The following is a 17916-nucleotide window of genomic DNA, read 5'->3' as shown; positions in this document are numbered from 1 at the left end:
CTCCGCTTCGATGTCATTTTGAATGGCTTTCCTAGACCAGTTATAGGTACAATTTTCATGGCCAATCACAAACCGGTAAATAAAAGTCTTGTACTTTCTTTCTTTCTTTTGATTGTCTCCCGAACTTTCGTTATCATGTACATAAAAATCACAAGTTTAAAACTTTAAACTAATCATTCAAATCAGAATAAACAATTCAAATATGACAGAGCAGCATTACCATTCATTACTAAAACTGTATGATGGACTTCCGTAACTTCACTAACTCACATAATCAAAGCCCATATCGAAAATGCAATTTTGAACGTCCCATGATTAGCTTCTGTATACACCGTTAAAAGTTTCATTTATACTTCGCATTTTCATCAATAGGTGTCGCTGATAAAAATACACCAACACCAAATATATCCATTTCAATCTGTTCGAAAAGAAAAATAAGTAGTTTTGACATAGAGTTGCAAATTAAATATAATATAATGGTATATAAATTAAACCATGTATTATATCAAGATCTCTGAAAATAAATTGCAGTCTTAATATATTATTTTATTTTTGAATTATACCTGTAATTAAATAGAGTAAAATCTTATTTCTCTGTGATATCCACAAAAATATTTTAAGTAATATTCCACAATTGTGCTCACATTGATCCAATTTTATAATGGGTTTTAATAATTATTGAAGCAGACCACCGATAATAAAAAATTAATAATACTTCCAGTATTCACATTCAGTATAAAAAAGTATTCACACAAAATAAAAGCAATAATCACATACCCGGCCATACCGCTACTCTCCATCTTGTTGGCCAATTCAACGTCCTTCGAATATACGTCAAACTGCCACTGTCGCTGTCCCAAAACTCCCGCAAGTACAGCACCCGTGTGAATTCCAACCCTCATATCCACCGGGGAGTTTGTCGTTTGCTGAACATATCTAGAAAATAAATGTTTACATATATAAAAATAAACAAGAATTTTAACACCTTTTTGCAGTTTAGAGTGTGAAATTTAAAATACGCTTAACACAAACAATTCATTTTGACAAATAAGATTTAATTTATCCTTTATAAAATTTCACATAATATCGCAATTTTTTCTATTGATATTCACCACTTTTTCCTATTGAAATGCTTGCCATAATTTGGCGTTGGCGCTAATAGGCTTGGTCAATGTATCTATATTTCTTCATTAAAATAATTTTGTCCACAACCACTGTTTAATTCAAATTGCGTCTTGACATCGGTATAAATTTGATGGTTGTGATAATTCCTATTAATAAAGTCCATTAACAAAATGTTAGCAACCATCTCACTGAACCCATATAGCGTCTTCTGAAATGGTCTCTAAGCTTATCTCTCATCACTTAATTGGTTTAATATAGATAATCGTAATTAATAACCTATGTTAAGTACTATTTAGATTATATCCGCATAAACTAGGGTAAACTCTAGATGTTAAAATATAACAAAACAGTCTTATATTCTTATTCCTGCTGAATACAGACAGACAGCGTCCTGCTTATTCAAATGGTGTGTTTAAGTAAGAGTGACAAATGTGATGACTCTAGAGATAGGAGCTTCATAATATTAAAGGATAATTGAGTATTCAGCATCGTTCATGCTCGCCATTCAATAACTCGACACTTATTTGCGTAAAATAAAATAATTTTAAAGTGTAGGTTTTTTGTTTCAAAACATGGAACATTTCATAACTGGTACAGTCGGTAATATTCTATAAATTAGAATCAACTTGCGTATCAATTAAATAAATATATTTTCAAGGAATGAAGATAAATTAACGTTAGATTGACAATCGTTCTGCAGTTATCTAAAGTAATTGATATTACCTATTAGTAATTTATAACTTCATTGATATTGCTAAGTGGAGTTCGAGCAAAAGTGTCACAGCTGAACGTTAGACCAGAAAAGATTAATCGAAAATACTTAAAGACGCTAAATATAAATTATTACATTTGCAAATCAAATTTATAAAAACATTTGTGCATGGTTTTCTGAGTCGCAGTTCAGGGTCACACAGAGTTTTTTTGGGTAGAAAAGTACTATTTCGAAGATCATTAAAAGCAAACAGGCAGGCAAAAATTTTACCACAGCTAAATGTTGTCTCGAGGGGACAACGATAACGTTCTTTGGTGGTTTCCTTCTAGCGATAGAATATTAGCAATATTAAACCGAGAGAGAACAATAATGCTGTGACACCAACAGCAACGCAATGGTTGAGAAGCCGACGTTCTCCCCTAACGTTGGCTATATGTTGATAAGCTAATTATTAAGATAATACTATAGTCTAAATTTAACTCAGTAATATTTTTGATCAAATCATTATGGCAAGTATATAATAGCTATAGTATATAGTTCTCCTAACAATATGTATAAAAGAATTTGATACCAAATTTTATATTTGAGATATTTGATTAGAGCATTGCTTCATTTTGTACATAAAATTATCTTTTATAAAAGTAAAATGTACATTACAAATACAAGAAAATTATTTATAGTTTAAAAAAGAAAAAATTAAATTAATTTTCAAGTATTTTCCTATAACTTCAACAGCTTGAGGGAACTTTTAAAATGCCACCAATTGACATATCAATCCAATATGAAATTTTAAAAATAGCTATCAACGAGATCTTTTTATCTTTATCTTTTGATCTCATTGATTTTTGTGCCCTTGATAAATACTGCATTATCTAATACTGCAGTAACTATAATATTAATTGAACTTCAATAATTATTAAACATTATCTGAAACAATTTCGTACGCATCAATAAGAAATTACAGTGGTTAAATCGCCTACAAATGAAAACTACTTTCATTTTGAATCTCTTCATATTTGATATATATTGAATTCAATTGTTTATCTTGACCCAAACTTTCTCATGTTCTAATTTGCAATCATGCAAATACCACCTTATTTTCTATATTTCTAGGTCACTTTTTAATGGTCACTGTAATCTCTATTCTGGCTTACCACTGTCTCTGCTAAGTAATGCAATACGACAGTTTTTTTACTGATCATTGCAGTTTTATGTAACAACTTATAATATTCGCATCAAATCAAATTGAATATATCTAAAACTAACTTCGGGAATTTAGTATTATATGTATTTATTGATAATGTAATGCTCGTAGTATATTGTCCCCTATAATTTTATTATTGTGTACTTTGGGAATAAACGCTTACAATTTCGTAGAAATATAGAAAAATATTTCCGATGGAATTACGGAAGATTACAGATTCAAGCTAATAGCTCTGGAAAGGAAGTCAAACAAAGCATGAAGGTTTTATTCGTTTTGCCAGTTAAGTTCTGTAGTTAATGGTCTGCCATAAACTTAATCGGTATTCTCTTGTTCTATATTATAGTGTATTCAATGTTATTTGTGTCAAATACAAATATAATTTTATTTGATCGGTACCAATGAATATTAAGCCAAAACATATGTTAATTTATTTATTCTTTTATTTTTTATATATAAATACTTTGCTAATTTTAGAGTATCTTCTTTACTGAATATATATGTATAGATGTAAACCTAGAAATTCCTTTTGATTTATCTAAAACTAACATAAATATGATTTTTTTATACTTACTTTATTGCTTTTACCATTGACAGGCCCATATGAACGCACAGAACAGCATGATCCGGTCTTTCAATGGGAGCTCCACTGATGCAATAATAACAATCTCCCAATATTTTAATCCTTAATTGTTGATATTTCTGAAAATTAAAAGTGAAATTTTAAAATTAACTACCCAATTAAGGCTAAAATTATGCAGTAACTTACTTCAGCAAGCTTATCAAACCTGGCGAATAATTCATTTAACATTTTTACGAGCTCTTGGGCTGAGTAGGTCGATGAAATGGCTGTAAATCCGACAATGTCTGCATACAAAATACTGTAACAAATTATATTCTGTTTTTTATTAACCAAAAATTAAAAACATCTACGTATGTAAAGAAATGGGATTTTTTTCTCAATTAAAGGCTTTATGGCGAAAAATGATTTAAAAAAATGATAAAGGTTCTATATTATTGTTACTAATTACTATCAATTAATTATTAAATTATTTAATTAATTTGCATGGCTAACGTGTACACTCTATTCCCCTAATAATGGTAAAAACCTGATTTTAAACCTATTTATTTACAAAGAAAAACTAATAACAAATACAAAATAGATTGTAATATTACGACTACGGATACAGATGCAATCCCTCTTTTGTATAGGAACTTTCATATATTTTCATATGATAAACGTAAAAATGCATAATATCTGATGAATGGAAATGGAATTTCTATTCGTTTCAACATCACGGCTTCATTAGTTATTAGTAACAAAAGAGTTTTATACGATGTATAGTGACTGATTATGAAAAGTGCACCTCAAGCACAAACAGCGTGGGCTATTCTAGAAAAGCCGTCCACATGGACAAAGAAACCAAATAACCACGAAAATATTGCCTCTAAAGTTGTACATAGGGTAAAATGAGCGAGGCATAGTGTAAACTACAATATGGAGATGCTAAATCCGAATGAAATTGATAATACAGGTGCCCGCCGAAGCCAAACAACTTTAATGATTAATGCAAGAAGGTAACAATAAAGAATAATTGACGCAAGGTTCTTCTCTTGCTTGCTGGCTTGAGTGTTGTGAAGGATACTCTGTTGCAGCTCAAGTGATAAATTCTACCACATGCAGAGTACTGACCAAACATGAGGCCTTCTTAGCAACCCTTATTCAAATCGACACTTGGCTTGACTTGGCTTCCGAAATTAGGAAAAAGTGGGAAAATGGATCGATGATTGGATCGCTGATATAGTATCGCCATTTTGCCACAAAAATAGGAAGATATAGAAGATGATGGAAAATATTTTGATTAATATGTATTTTTCCAGAAATAATCACAATGCATGCAATCACATAATATAGGTACTAGTGATGGAATCTGACTATTATAAGAAGTATAGACTGTATGCCGCTATGGACGCGTTAAGGAAAAAATCTTGATAACGAGAGTCTTCTTATCGATAAACTATGGGCGTGCTATTTTTTGACGACTCTGTTGGAAAATAGGCTTTATGATGGATACAGTTGTTTATCAAATGAGACGAACTTACCACTGCGATGAGAATGATTACGTTGTTCAGTACTAGGCATTAAAAAGGACTTTGGATATACATACTACATATTTATATAAACTTAGAATACCGATACACTGAATTTATCCCTGATGTCCCTCAAAATTTTCATGGTGGTACAGAAGCTTAGATTAAATAAATCGTTTTTACTTTTTACTTTTACTTGAATACTGCGCTTGCCAATTCTTATAAAATACAGACATTTAAACGCTGCGCGTCTTTTTTTTAAATTTTATTTACTTCATTTTATTTTTTATTTATTCAATTTTATCTTTGAGAATAACTAGCATTGAAGTGAATAAGCTTACAGTGCAACGCGTCATTGCACATCAAACATTATAATAGCGAGCAGGACACAATGAAGTTGGCCGACTCCGAGGACGCAGTCCTCCTGTGATCCAGCAACGAACAGTCACTACGATCCGGAAATTTTTATGCCAACAAATCAATTATAATTGGGGAGATGATAATTGTTTATATTGTAAGGAATTAAAATACAGCGGAGTGGGTTATTTTGTGCCGATGAAAAAGTAAAATTGCCACAATCAATGCCACCACTAGATTACATTTATACTTATTAGTTTCTGGTATGGGAAATTATTGCAACTACTTCTTGGTAAATCTTAAAAAATATAATAGTTATTCCCAAATAACGGCGTTTGGCGCAACTGGATATTAAACAAGATAATTTCATCCACACTTTCAAAGTATTATGCCATAATTTTAGTAACATTCAAATTTGTATTACAAATGAGTTCTTAACAAAATCTCAAAAAATTGCAGATACGAGGACAAATTTATCATTTACTAGAAATGCTGATACTACTATGAGATGCAAATCATCAATTACAAATTTATATTATAGGCAATCTGAATGTGGAAATTGAATAGGTATTATCAGTGAAGGTTATCTCAACAGTGAAGGGAACTATAGTCCACAAGGTATAAGCATGGTCAAATATTGAAAATAACATTGAATCTGATGCCTTCTGACAGTTATTATGTTGCCACCAAACCTGATTAAATACATGTGGCGACATAACAAGTGGTCAAGATAGATGTAGGTAATACGAAATTCATTGGGTCATCTAGTTATTGAATAAATTAGACCACTAAGCAGTACGTTTTCGACGTTTTAGAAGGTACAAATTTAGTACATTTAATAAAACCATTATCCTGGTATATCAAAGTAGTGGGAAATTTAAATCCTAAGCAAACAAAATGAGCACGGAAGATTGTTATAGAATATATTTGAAACGAAAATCAAAAGAAAAACGAAATATAAATTTATTCGAAATCTATATAAGCTTACTTCATTTACCCTCTTCACTAAATAAAGCCCCAATCTGCAAAAAAGTACGAAAAAGTAAAAGTACCACAATCAATGCCACCACTAGATTACATTTATACTTATTAGTTTCTGGTATAGGAAATTATTGTAACCACTTCTTGGTCAATCTTAAAAAATATAATAGTTATTCCCAAATAACGGCGTTTGGCGCAACTGAATATTAAACAAGATAATTTCATCCACACTTTCAAAGTATCACACCATAATTTTTAGTAACATTCAAATTTGTATTAGAAATGAGTTCTAAACAAAATCTTAAACAATTGCTGATACAAGGACAAATTTATCACTTACTAGGAATGCTGATACTACTATGAGATGCAAATCATCAATTACAAATGTATTTTATAGGCAATCCGAATGTGGAAATTGATAGGTATTATGCTCAACAGTGAAGGGAACTATAGTCCAAAAGGTGTAAGCATGGTCAAATATTGAAAATAACATTGAATCTGATGCCTTCTGACAGTTATTTTGTTGCCACCAAACCTGATTAAATACATGTGGCGACATAACAAGTGGTCAAGATAGATGTAGGTGATACGAAATTCATTGGGTCATCTAGTTATTGAATAAATTAGACCACTAAGCAGTACTTTTTTATTTTTTATATAATTATTATACCTCAACCTGATTCGATTCTACAGTGACTTTAGCTGAAAGTATATCAAAATTAATTAATATGAATTACTGCAGTTCTACTATTAATTAATTCTGCTTAAAATTTTAATATGTGTAGCTAATCATGGTCAATACTATTAAGGAATTAAAATCTTTTAATAATTAAATAATTATTTCAAAAAAAGTTACCAGTTTTGTAATATTACTATAATATTATTTTTTGGCTTAAGTTTTATAGTACCTATTATTTGTAATCAAATAGTGTCATGATATAGCATATTGGAATAAATTAACAAAATATATGCTGTCATTATTACTGTTTATTTATCGAATTGTTAAAGTTCAAGGTCAACATAATCATTATCTGTGACCAAAACAGCTAACAAGAAAAATCGTTATCTGACGTTAAATCTACAGACACATGTTGCGCTTTCCTTCTTTATTATTGTACACCATTTGTAATGGACAATTTATAGAAGAAAATATCAATAGTCTCGTTAAAAAGTAGCAAAAACCTATGTAAATATGATATCTTGATGAATGTTTCATTAATAATTGCTAGTATAACTCTTAATAATAGAAATACTAATTATAGTCTGTATTATTGTTATAATAAATATAATTTTTTCATAACTTTGTGGACTTAGTGTAGAAGAGGATAAACATTATGTTAAAAAATGTAAGTGTGTTTTCTCTTTTCCTTACACAAATTAATTAACAGAGTAAAACGAGTAAATATTTAATACATAAACAAGTTTATAATAATTATTCAGGGATAGTTCTGGTGAGAATCTATCGTTTTGAGTATAAACACTACGATATTGATTACTTGTTGTGTATACGGCGACTTTGCTTTGGCACCACTGTTAATTGGTATGATTTTGAGAATTTACCACTTTGCTCCTGCCAGCTACCTATTTCTTGCTTGACTTTGGCTTTAACAGAAATTCTATTTGATATGATTTGATAATAACGAGAATCGAACGATCTGATCTAAGATCTGTTTTAGATGGTCCTGCGGCTAGAATAAAGACTCTGGTGATTGCTGAGAATTTTGGATCAAAAAAACCTTTCTTTACCATAATAAATCGTTCAAATTTTATTTAAATGGGATTATAGGTCAAATCACTAAACTGTCTACATATGTTATACTCGTACATAAAATAAAAGATCGATATTAAATTAAATAAACGCTAGAAATAGGAGAATATAAATGATGAAAGCTAAAAAAATTTATCATATATAGTCAATATTGTTTACTTCAAAACCTCTTTATCTAGTGTCGCAGACAGATTTTATTTACCAAGCGTTTGTTGCGTCAAGTGATTGTTTGTCATCCATTTTATTAATTTTTATTCTAAAAACGCTTCTCCTAACAGGTCTTTCGTTAGCATATACATTAACTAGAGAGTTTTCTTCATTTGAAAGAAAAGTGATGCTGCAAATGATCAAGCTCAGTTGGATATTTATAATTAACGTCCTACGATAAAAATTTCTACTCATGTTTTCGACGTTTTAGAAGATACAACTTTAAAACATTTAATAAAAACATTATCCTGGTATATCAAAGTAGTGGGAAATTTAAATCCTAAACAAACAAAATGAGCTCGGAAGATTGTTATAGAATATATTTGAAACGAAAATCAAAAGAAAAACGAAATATAAATTTGGTCGAAATCTATATAAGCTTACTTCATTTACCCTCTTTACTAAATAAAGCACCAATCTGCAAGAAATACAAATACTCTACAATAAGAAACATGGAAAAAGGCAAGTGATGTATAACCGTTTAAAAATAATTTAGATTAATAAAGCTAATCAACGGAAACCGGAGTTTTTCTTGGACTTTAAATGTTTTAATACATAGATGTAATGTATAAATACATGCATAATTTATATATCAAATTTATATGTTATTAGACATACACGTACCATAACAGTGTTGTAACAAATGTTGTGCTGTTGTGCTGGTGATTGAAATTCTCCCTACTTTACCTTACACTATCGTATCTCTTCAAACTAGTGTATCTCTTTTTTATAAATATTTATGTTGACTCTATACCCAAGTTTTCTATTATATCTGCAGTTTCACTTTTTCAAATCTACCTATCATTTTCTACCTTTACCATTTTCTTAACCCTACCTTTATAATTCTATAACAAGTATATTGCCATTATTCTTGTACCTTTACTACATTTTTAATGACTCAATTAAAAGAATGTCTGTGTGCATAAAAAGGCAAGAAAAACGGGGAAATTAAGTATGTTTGAAAAAAAGGTATTATATAAAATAAATCAATCAGGACATCGGAATCGGGACTAAACAAATGAAAGATAATATTCAATTTACCGAACTAACATCTATTAGTAATCTAAATCTAAATAATTTCGACTTAGGTAATGAAAAATAAGATGATAAAGAGTTACACAAGAAATGATATGAAGAAGAAAAAGACAAAATTAGAAACAAGTTGGGCAAATACTATGAATTAAAGCCTATACACATAACTTCTATTTCATCGAATATTAATTTCAGTATCCCATTTGCTTTAACCTTTAGAGATAGATATTTAAGACGAAATAATAGAAAGAAAGATCAGCGCATGCTACAATTGCCGAGATACTTAATATATTTCGTATAATATGCGATTAAATATTCTATTTACCTTTATCTTTACTATATGATTTGATTCGTTGTTATTTGCTTAACATGTAGCACTTCCAGTTAGTGCTAATATACTATATGTTGATTGTATACCTGGTTAATTTAACATTAATTGGTGCTCTGAAAGTTATTGCCGAACCAAACTAATTATATAATATATTTACTTTGTATTGTTACCTAGAATAGTAAGTTTATGGCTCAACTTTTACAGATTCTTCGAACTTAAAATTGCATTTAAAATAAAAATATTTTTTGAGTAAAAATATTTGAGAGTTTGTTAGTTCTGAAAGAATTTGACGCGAGATATCCGAACACTAAATAACAAATCTACATGCGTCATATAACTTCTCACAATAGCAGAGTTCACGAACTGATAAAGGGCACATTCGGCATTACGTTATATATGAATTTCAACAAGAAAGGTGGAAGTCACTCAAGTAGATATTTCCAAGCTAACATAATTTAGGTCAAAGTAAGTAAGCGTATCTTTTGCCGATTAAATGGCAATGGAGAAGCTATTTTATGTGCAAAATTATGACGAATTATATATTTTGACGAATCTGATATAACATGAATGGAATATTCTATTTAAGACACCTGGAAGCTGATCAGACTTTAGTTGCAAAACACTACAGTTGAACAATATCAGAAAATAATATAATCAGTAGTCATCTACTAGACAAGTTAGACTGCTACATAACAACACTCTACCTCAAAATAATAGACTCATAAAGTTAAGAATGAGAACGAGAGAATGCGGGATTTTCTCATTAAAGTTGAAATATTGTACCTCTCACAACTCTGTCAGCAGTGAAAACTTAATTCTTCGATATTAACAATTCATACTGTACAATATTGGGCTGATGCAACAATGACCACCTATGAATATTATATTTTAGTTATGTCAATAATTTCCTGATTTCTCTTAAACTCTTATATTAATTATAAACATTAATTCAAAGATTATTAATTATAGAGCGAAAGAGAGATAGAGAGAGACAGATATAGAAAGGAAGAGAAAAAACGAAAGAGATAGAAAAATAATATGAACACCACACAATATAACAGATGGGACAAAACTACCGCTACCATTTTGATTGCGCGTCATCTTGGTTATGTAACGTTTAGCTCAGTCTCGTTTTAACCATTGTGGTGTCTGGATGGCCAATTTTTATTATGGATAAATATGCGCAACAAGAACTTGCAGAAATAGTGACAATATTTATTGAAAATCGATTTTATTGCAAATTTAAATGCAAATTTTCGACAGTACGGTACGACAGCAGGCAGAACTCGTTCTGAAAGACAACGGAGGTCCCGTACCGCTGAAAATGTGGCTCTGGTGCGCGATAGCGTTACAGAGTCTCCTGAAATATCAATTCGGAAACGTGGTTCCCAGTTACATATTTCTCCACGTAGTTTATGGTAAATTTTGAAAACTGATTTGAAAATGTTTCCATACAAAATTCTACTAGTCCAAAAATTGCTACCGAGAGATCCTGATCAACGACTTGAGTACAATAATGCAATCCTAAGGCTATCTGGTGAAATTGAAGATTTTTCGTTAAAATTGATAATGAGCGATGAAGCCGATTTTCTCCTCAGTGGCGACGTCAATAAACAGAACAGCTGGTTTTTGGGGAACACAGAATCCTCAATTTATTAATGAAACATTATTGCATCCACTAAAAATAACTGTACGGTGTGATATTTACACTGCAGTTAGGTAATTCAGTTACTGTTACTGCTGAATTGTACCAAGATATTATTCTAAATTTTCTTGTGTCTGAAATGGAAGAGCAAAGACTAGACGACATGTGGCTTCAGCAAGATGGGACCACAGCATACAAAGCTCGTTCAACAATGCAATTATAGAATGACATTTTTCCACGAAGATCAATTTCGCGAAGTGGCGACTTAGCATGGCCAGCCATCTCCACGGATATAACAGCACCAGACTTTTTCTTATGGGGTTTTTCATCAATCGAAATCAAAAGTTTATGTGAATAACCTCCGAACAATTCAACGTATTTCACAGGACAATATTCGTCCCGAAATTGAAGAAATTCGGCCTCAGATGTTGCAGGATGTTATGAAAAATTACTTATAAAGATCCGAAAGTTGCATGACGAATCGCGGTCAGCATTTGGCCAATATAATTTTTCAATCATAAGGAGAAAAATGTAGAGACCAAAATAAACTTTTTATAAAAACTAAACTTCCTTACATTTTCTTTGAGCAAAGTTATAGGAAATTAAAATCGTAGCGGGACTCTTGCTCCACGTTGTATCTGCCATATTTCCGTGTAAAGAATGCGACACGTATGTGTTGCATAGTTTGCATGCGAAGTCTTGTAGGTTATATTTCAATCTATTATAAGCTTTCTTCTACGACTGTTAAAATAAGTCATCTGTAAAATGCGTTAAGTCTGGGACTTTTTCAGACGTTTCACGAGCGACATTATAAACGGTAATGACAGCATAAACAAAACTTGATAAACCATTATCGATGAAGAAGAATGGTGGACAAAATCTAAAGTTAAATGACAGTGACCGCCAAATATTAAAAAGGATTGTGACCAAATAACATACAATTACCTCAACAATAATGGCTAAACTCACTTAAGTAATACTGCTTCGACAGGAACAGTACGACCTGGAACATCATGAAACGACCTGATTCGGGTTTAGTATGGAGAACCAAAAAATTTAACAGAAACCTACATCCGGACTGCCAGCTTGTGACGGAGCCACAGGTTCCATTATGATTTAAGCTACCATATCGTGGTATAATCGCCAGACTTCAACATAACTGAACTGCCAATAGTAATATTTTAAATATATAATAGGTTCAAAGCGAAGAGGGAGGGATAGATTTCCATATCTATCCACTATCGTTGATTACCAAATGATTTGGTACAAGAATGGAACTATGTTTCATTAGACATTATTTTGGCACCCTAAAAATATTCCTATTAAAAAATCTGCTATTAAGAATATCAGCAGCAGCAGCAAATAGTGTCTCAATATATTACTAAAAAAATATTGCGTATATGTTAAATGTTCATAATATATGTGTCCATCATACAACGCATGAAAATATTATGTGACATTAAATTTTTAATTACTAATATTAATTTTTCATATATATATATATATATATATATATATATATATATATATATATATATATATATATATATATACATACATATTCTATGTAAACATATTTGCAAAAATTATAAATAATAGCGTATGTAATAAATAATATAATAAACGCATTAAATATTTTACTGATTGCAAGAACTTTAAGGGATGCGAATATCAAAAGGGTACTAAGGCCTTCCTTTATATTTTTGTTAAACAAAATATCTCATATTCAAGCCTTAAAACCATAAAGCAATTAAAATTATTTAGATTAGCTCCCTTTGAAGAAAAGTTTTCATTTACAAAGTTCTTTTAAGCTCCAAAGGACCGGCAAAAGTAAAGAGCTTAAATAAACTTTTAATAAAAAAACAGAAAAAAAATTAATTAAATATCTGCGAGTTAAAGAGTTTAACAGTAAAGATCAGCTAATCGATGATAACTAAACTTATAAATAACAGTTTTTCGTATAGTTAAAAGATTTCTACTAAAACCTTATATATGGCGAGACATATTAAAAAGTTACTTTAAACTAAGTTTTACTTGGAATATCTACCTGACATTCTCGTGTCTGCTCATGTAAATTTTCTTGAATTGGCTGTCGGCTTGATCCAAATCTTGTCTCATTTGTACAGCTACGTGTTCCGGCAAAACAGAAAGTAAAAGCCGTTCCTGAAAAAGAAATATCTTTTTGTTACGCTCAGTTCGTGGCTAAAGAAAATCTAATTTCACTCATGAAAAGAATAAAGTAACGGCAAAGGAAGAATGGAAGCATTTATTGGCTTTGACAAATATAAGATAACAAGTTTAACTTAATTTTGGCTGTTGTCTAATGTTGTCTTGAACCTGATGTTTTCAGGAAAAGAAAACGTTGATAAATTATTAATCATTTTCATTCAGTGTTTATTCTTACTTATAATAACAACTGTCGTAACATATTTAACTTAACGCAAATCCAGATAATATTATTTTCGTAATATTCAAATACGCGAAATAACATTTTATAAATGTTCATTGTACTAACTATATGAAATTAATGACTAACTAAGTAATATAACAGATATAATGGAAACACGACAGAATTTGATGATACTATATGATTTTCTATTATTTTATCAGTTTTTTATTAATATTTCAAAAAGACATTCCTTGAGAAATAATTAATACAATAAATATTATTCAAAACATTTCCATCATTATCTCACGCCGAAAGAGATAACCAAAATTATTAATACTGAAATTAATCTCAGGAAATTACCAGGCTATGATTTAAAAACAGGAGAATTACTGCAAGAACTACCAAGATCTGGAATTATAAAAGTCACCAACTTGATCAATACAGCATTTAAATTAAAACATTTCCCAGGCATTTGGAAAATGACGGAAATTATAATGATCCCAAAACCTGGTAAGTCACCAAATGAAATAAAAGCCTATAGACCTATATCACTGCTGCCAGTAAGATCTAAGGTTTTTGAAAAGCTCCTGTTGAAAAGAATTAAACCGATCACACAGAGAAAAAAACCTAATACCAACACACCAGCTTGAGTTTAGTAACAAGCCTTCAACAATTGACCAGGTCCACAAAATAACAGATATTAATTAAAAAAAACCCTGAAATGATAAGGATTGGCATGAAGGCTTTCTTCATGAACTTCAGAAAATGTTACCGAAAGTACTAAAATCAGTATATTACAGCCAGAACGTTTAAAGTTAAGCAAGAATAAGCTTGCGATACAATAAAAGAAGCTAAAGCAGGTGTACCCGCAGGAACTATACTGGGGCCAATGCTTTATCTACTCTACACTTGTGATATACCACAAGTCGTGTCCAAACGTGTTTGATGGGCTTCGACTGCATATTGTTTTAAATCAAACAAACGCAATAAATGTAAAGAAAAATGTGTTCCATAATTAACGTATGTATACACTGATTAACTCAATAATACTAAATAGAAACTATTATTTTATGCAGAGAAAACACAATGTCAAACAACATATATCAAAACCATCAATTTAATAGTTATGTCAAGTTGATTGCTTCGCCTTTTCACCAATAGATATCGGCCATTAAAATACATACAAGAACTTATTAATTATTGTAAGATACATTTGAAGATATTTGTTTAAATTTCAAACTATATGTTATATTTGAATAAAATATTAGAAAATAAGTACCCTAAAGTTTGCATTATAAATGTTAACTCACCTGTTCAGCACTCTGTTCCTCAATGACAAGCTTAACCTCTAAAGATTGTCTGGTTTCCAAAAAAGCTCTTCTCTGTTGTTTGTCTTCAACTAAATATGAAGTTAGGCCGAGGATATTTGATGTAAGCAACAAGATCAAATTGGCTGTGTGCTGAAAAAGATAATAAACCATGTAATAAAACCAAAAAATTAAAAACATACAAATGTGATATATATTATTTGTAACATTTGCAAATTATTTATAAATATTCATGTTGCTTTGAATCAACTCCTAATAAAATATTTGTAAATAAAAATTGAAATTATACGTGTTTACTGTGAAATATTTAAGAGCGAACCACATAAATATCATTTCGAATGTTCTGAAACTATTTTTTCGTAAGAAGTATTTTATAATAAAATAAATATAAAAATCACTTGTTGCTTGTGATATTTAAGTTTTACTTTGTAACTTGGACGCAATAATTTCCCAACCATTCCCCTAGGACAAAATGTCAAAATGAAAATATATCGTTAATAAATAAGCTCAAATATCAAAAAAAAATGCTGTCCATGACGTGCGATAATTTAATCAGATGTCATGTTGCCAAATCACACTCGGCACGCGACTGTTTCCTTACATTTTTCTAAATATAGAAGTTATTTCGTGTAAATTCCGCAGAACAATTTCTAGTTTAAATGAAATTTACATATTTTTAACTAAATTTAAATTTACAGCAGTATCGTTTAAATTTCAATGGAACAAGTTGATTTTAATTTTGTATCTAAATAATGTCCACCCTACAATCAAAATTAATAAATGTAATAATATATAATAATAATGTCATATTATTAAATGAAAACTAAAATAAAACATACTTAAAAAATTTAAATTATATGTTACGTTTATAGATAGTTGAAAAGGCTATATATATTAGAAACTTTACATTCACAACAAGTTTTAAGGTCTTAATTGAATAATTTATTATTCGGGTACTATACCTATATAAAAAGTATGATTGAGGATTATTGATTGAAAGTTATTGATGAAATAATGACACTCAAATGCAAGTAATGCCTTCAAGATATCCCCAAACAAACTCTAAACTAGACTTTTTTGGGCACTCCATGGTCAAAATCCAAGAGGGTTTTCATTCATCAACTCACTTATCACTCACTACTTTGATTAATTACCTATAATTAATGTTCTAGCCGAGAGCGAACTAAAAATAAATTGTAAACTGTTGAAGTGAATCAACGAGACGTGATTCCCAATAATTTTCAGAAATTCCCTCCAAATATTTTCATCATTTCTTACTCGGCAACTTGGAGGACTTAACAGAGAAGGTAAGCAAGGCAGAAAAAAGAGATACGTTTGGACTGTGGAAACTCAGTAACAATATTTTGTTTCTTTTTTAGGTTAGTTGCGCAATATCTGCAGTTTGACATGTTTTCATAACCTTCTGAATGAAATGGAGTTTTGCCACTGAATAATACGTTATTTGCATTTCGCCGCTTAAAAAAACTTCCTACATTTTCACAGAATTTTTTTTTCTTAATTAAAACATAATAATTTTCTTTATAATTGAGTTTTGCCAGCATTTTTTTTATCTTAATTAAGTAAATCCCTAACTTAAGAATACTTAAAATGTCTATGTAAAGACTTCCATTTTTTTTATTGAAACAGTAAACGCAAGTGCTAGTGTGGATTCATTGAGTGCAAAAACTATTTCATAAAACTTTATCCATTTTAATTGCCAATTTATATTGGAAGATTATCGACTGTCCACAACCGCATGGCCGTTGTATTTGTTGCTACACAATAACAATTTAAAATATGAACTTTCCCAATAAACATTCTCTGTAACTTATTCGGGAATATAAATAGAGAGCAATATGAGACGTGTTATTGAATCACAGATCCTAGAAATATAGCAAGAGCTGTTAAAAGTGATCGCGAATCACTTCGAAAGTAACACTATCGGTGTTGTAATCATATAGATTATCCGTATATAAGTACGAGAGAAGAATAATAATTTTGCAATGTCCTCGAATCGTATTGACGATCCTCTATTCTGTGCAAAAGAAATTGTATCATCACACCATATAAAAACAAAAATTCGCCTATTTTCCGGAAGCCATCTAATAATTCTCTACGCCGTGGAAAGTTTTGCTTTTCTCAAAAACTATACTGAATTTTTTTATGCACTAATGAGAATTTAAAATCCCCTGGCAGAGATACATATATATATATACATATATATATATACATATATATATATACATATATATATATACATATATATATATATATATATATATATATATATATATATATATATATTCAGCACATTTTTAATATTGTCATGACCGATTTCAGTATTATAAATGTCAAAGCCCCTTAAAATGGATATTGACTTAATCAATTTTCCAGGCAGTTAAATATGAGGATGGGCTTGGTAATTAGCCAACAGATAATGCTTGTTAATTTATCGAGAAAGGTAAACACCGTGAGTACGGCCAGGATTTTAATTATTAAAGTGAGCTATTTTTTGAAATGAATAAAATTCAGAGCTATTAAAATGTAGCGCTAATTATTTTAGATCAATATCAATTTTGTAGAACAATAACCTTTAAAGGTTTATGCGTTAAGATGATTTTTATATATTCTAAACCATATTTTATTTATAAACAGCCATAAAATGTTACTTAAAACTTTTCAAGAAAAAAACAAAAGCCAGACCATTATATTTTAACATCTAATGTATACCCGCAAGAAGTATAATAAA

General features: G+C 30.0%; 1 protein-coding gene across 1 annotated transcript in view; it reads right to left on the bottom strand.

The window, feature by feature from the left end:
• The window catches only part of Ac3 (Adenylate cyclase 3), a 146959-nt gene that overhangs the window by 18856 nt on the left and 110187 nt on the right, over nucleotides 1-17916 (bottom strand). Inside the window, exons 4-8 of the mRNA XM_076398224.1 lie at nucleotides 15150-15299; nucleotides 13498-13613; nucleotides 3808-3919; nucleotides 3613-3740; nucleotides 778-936 (exon numbers count right to left, since the gene is read on the bottom strand). Coding sequence (XP_076254339.1) covers nucleotides 778-936; nucleotides 3613-3740; nucleotides 3808-3919; nucleotides 13498-13613; nucleotides 15150-15299 — 665 coding nt within the window. The remainder of the gene's footprint in view (nucleotides 1-777; nucleotides 937-3612; nucleotides 3741-3807; nucleotides 3920-13497; nucleotides 13614-15149; nucleotides 15300-17916) is intronic.

Source organism: Rhynchophorus ferrugineus, unplaced genomic scaffold (assembly GCF_030347505.1).
Source record: "Rhynchophorus ferrugineus isolate W39M unplaced genomic scaffold, kcgeb_rfMv2 rfM3, whole genome shotgun sequence".
NCBI lineage: Eukaryota > Metazoa > Arthropoda > Insecta > Coleoptera > Curculionidae > Rhynchophorus > Rhynchophorus ferrugineus.
Note: the sequence above shows the minus strand (reverse complement) of the source record. Positions and strands in the feature narration are given on the sequence as shown.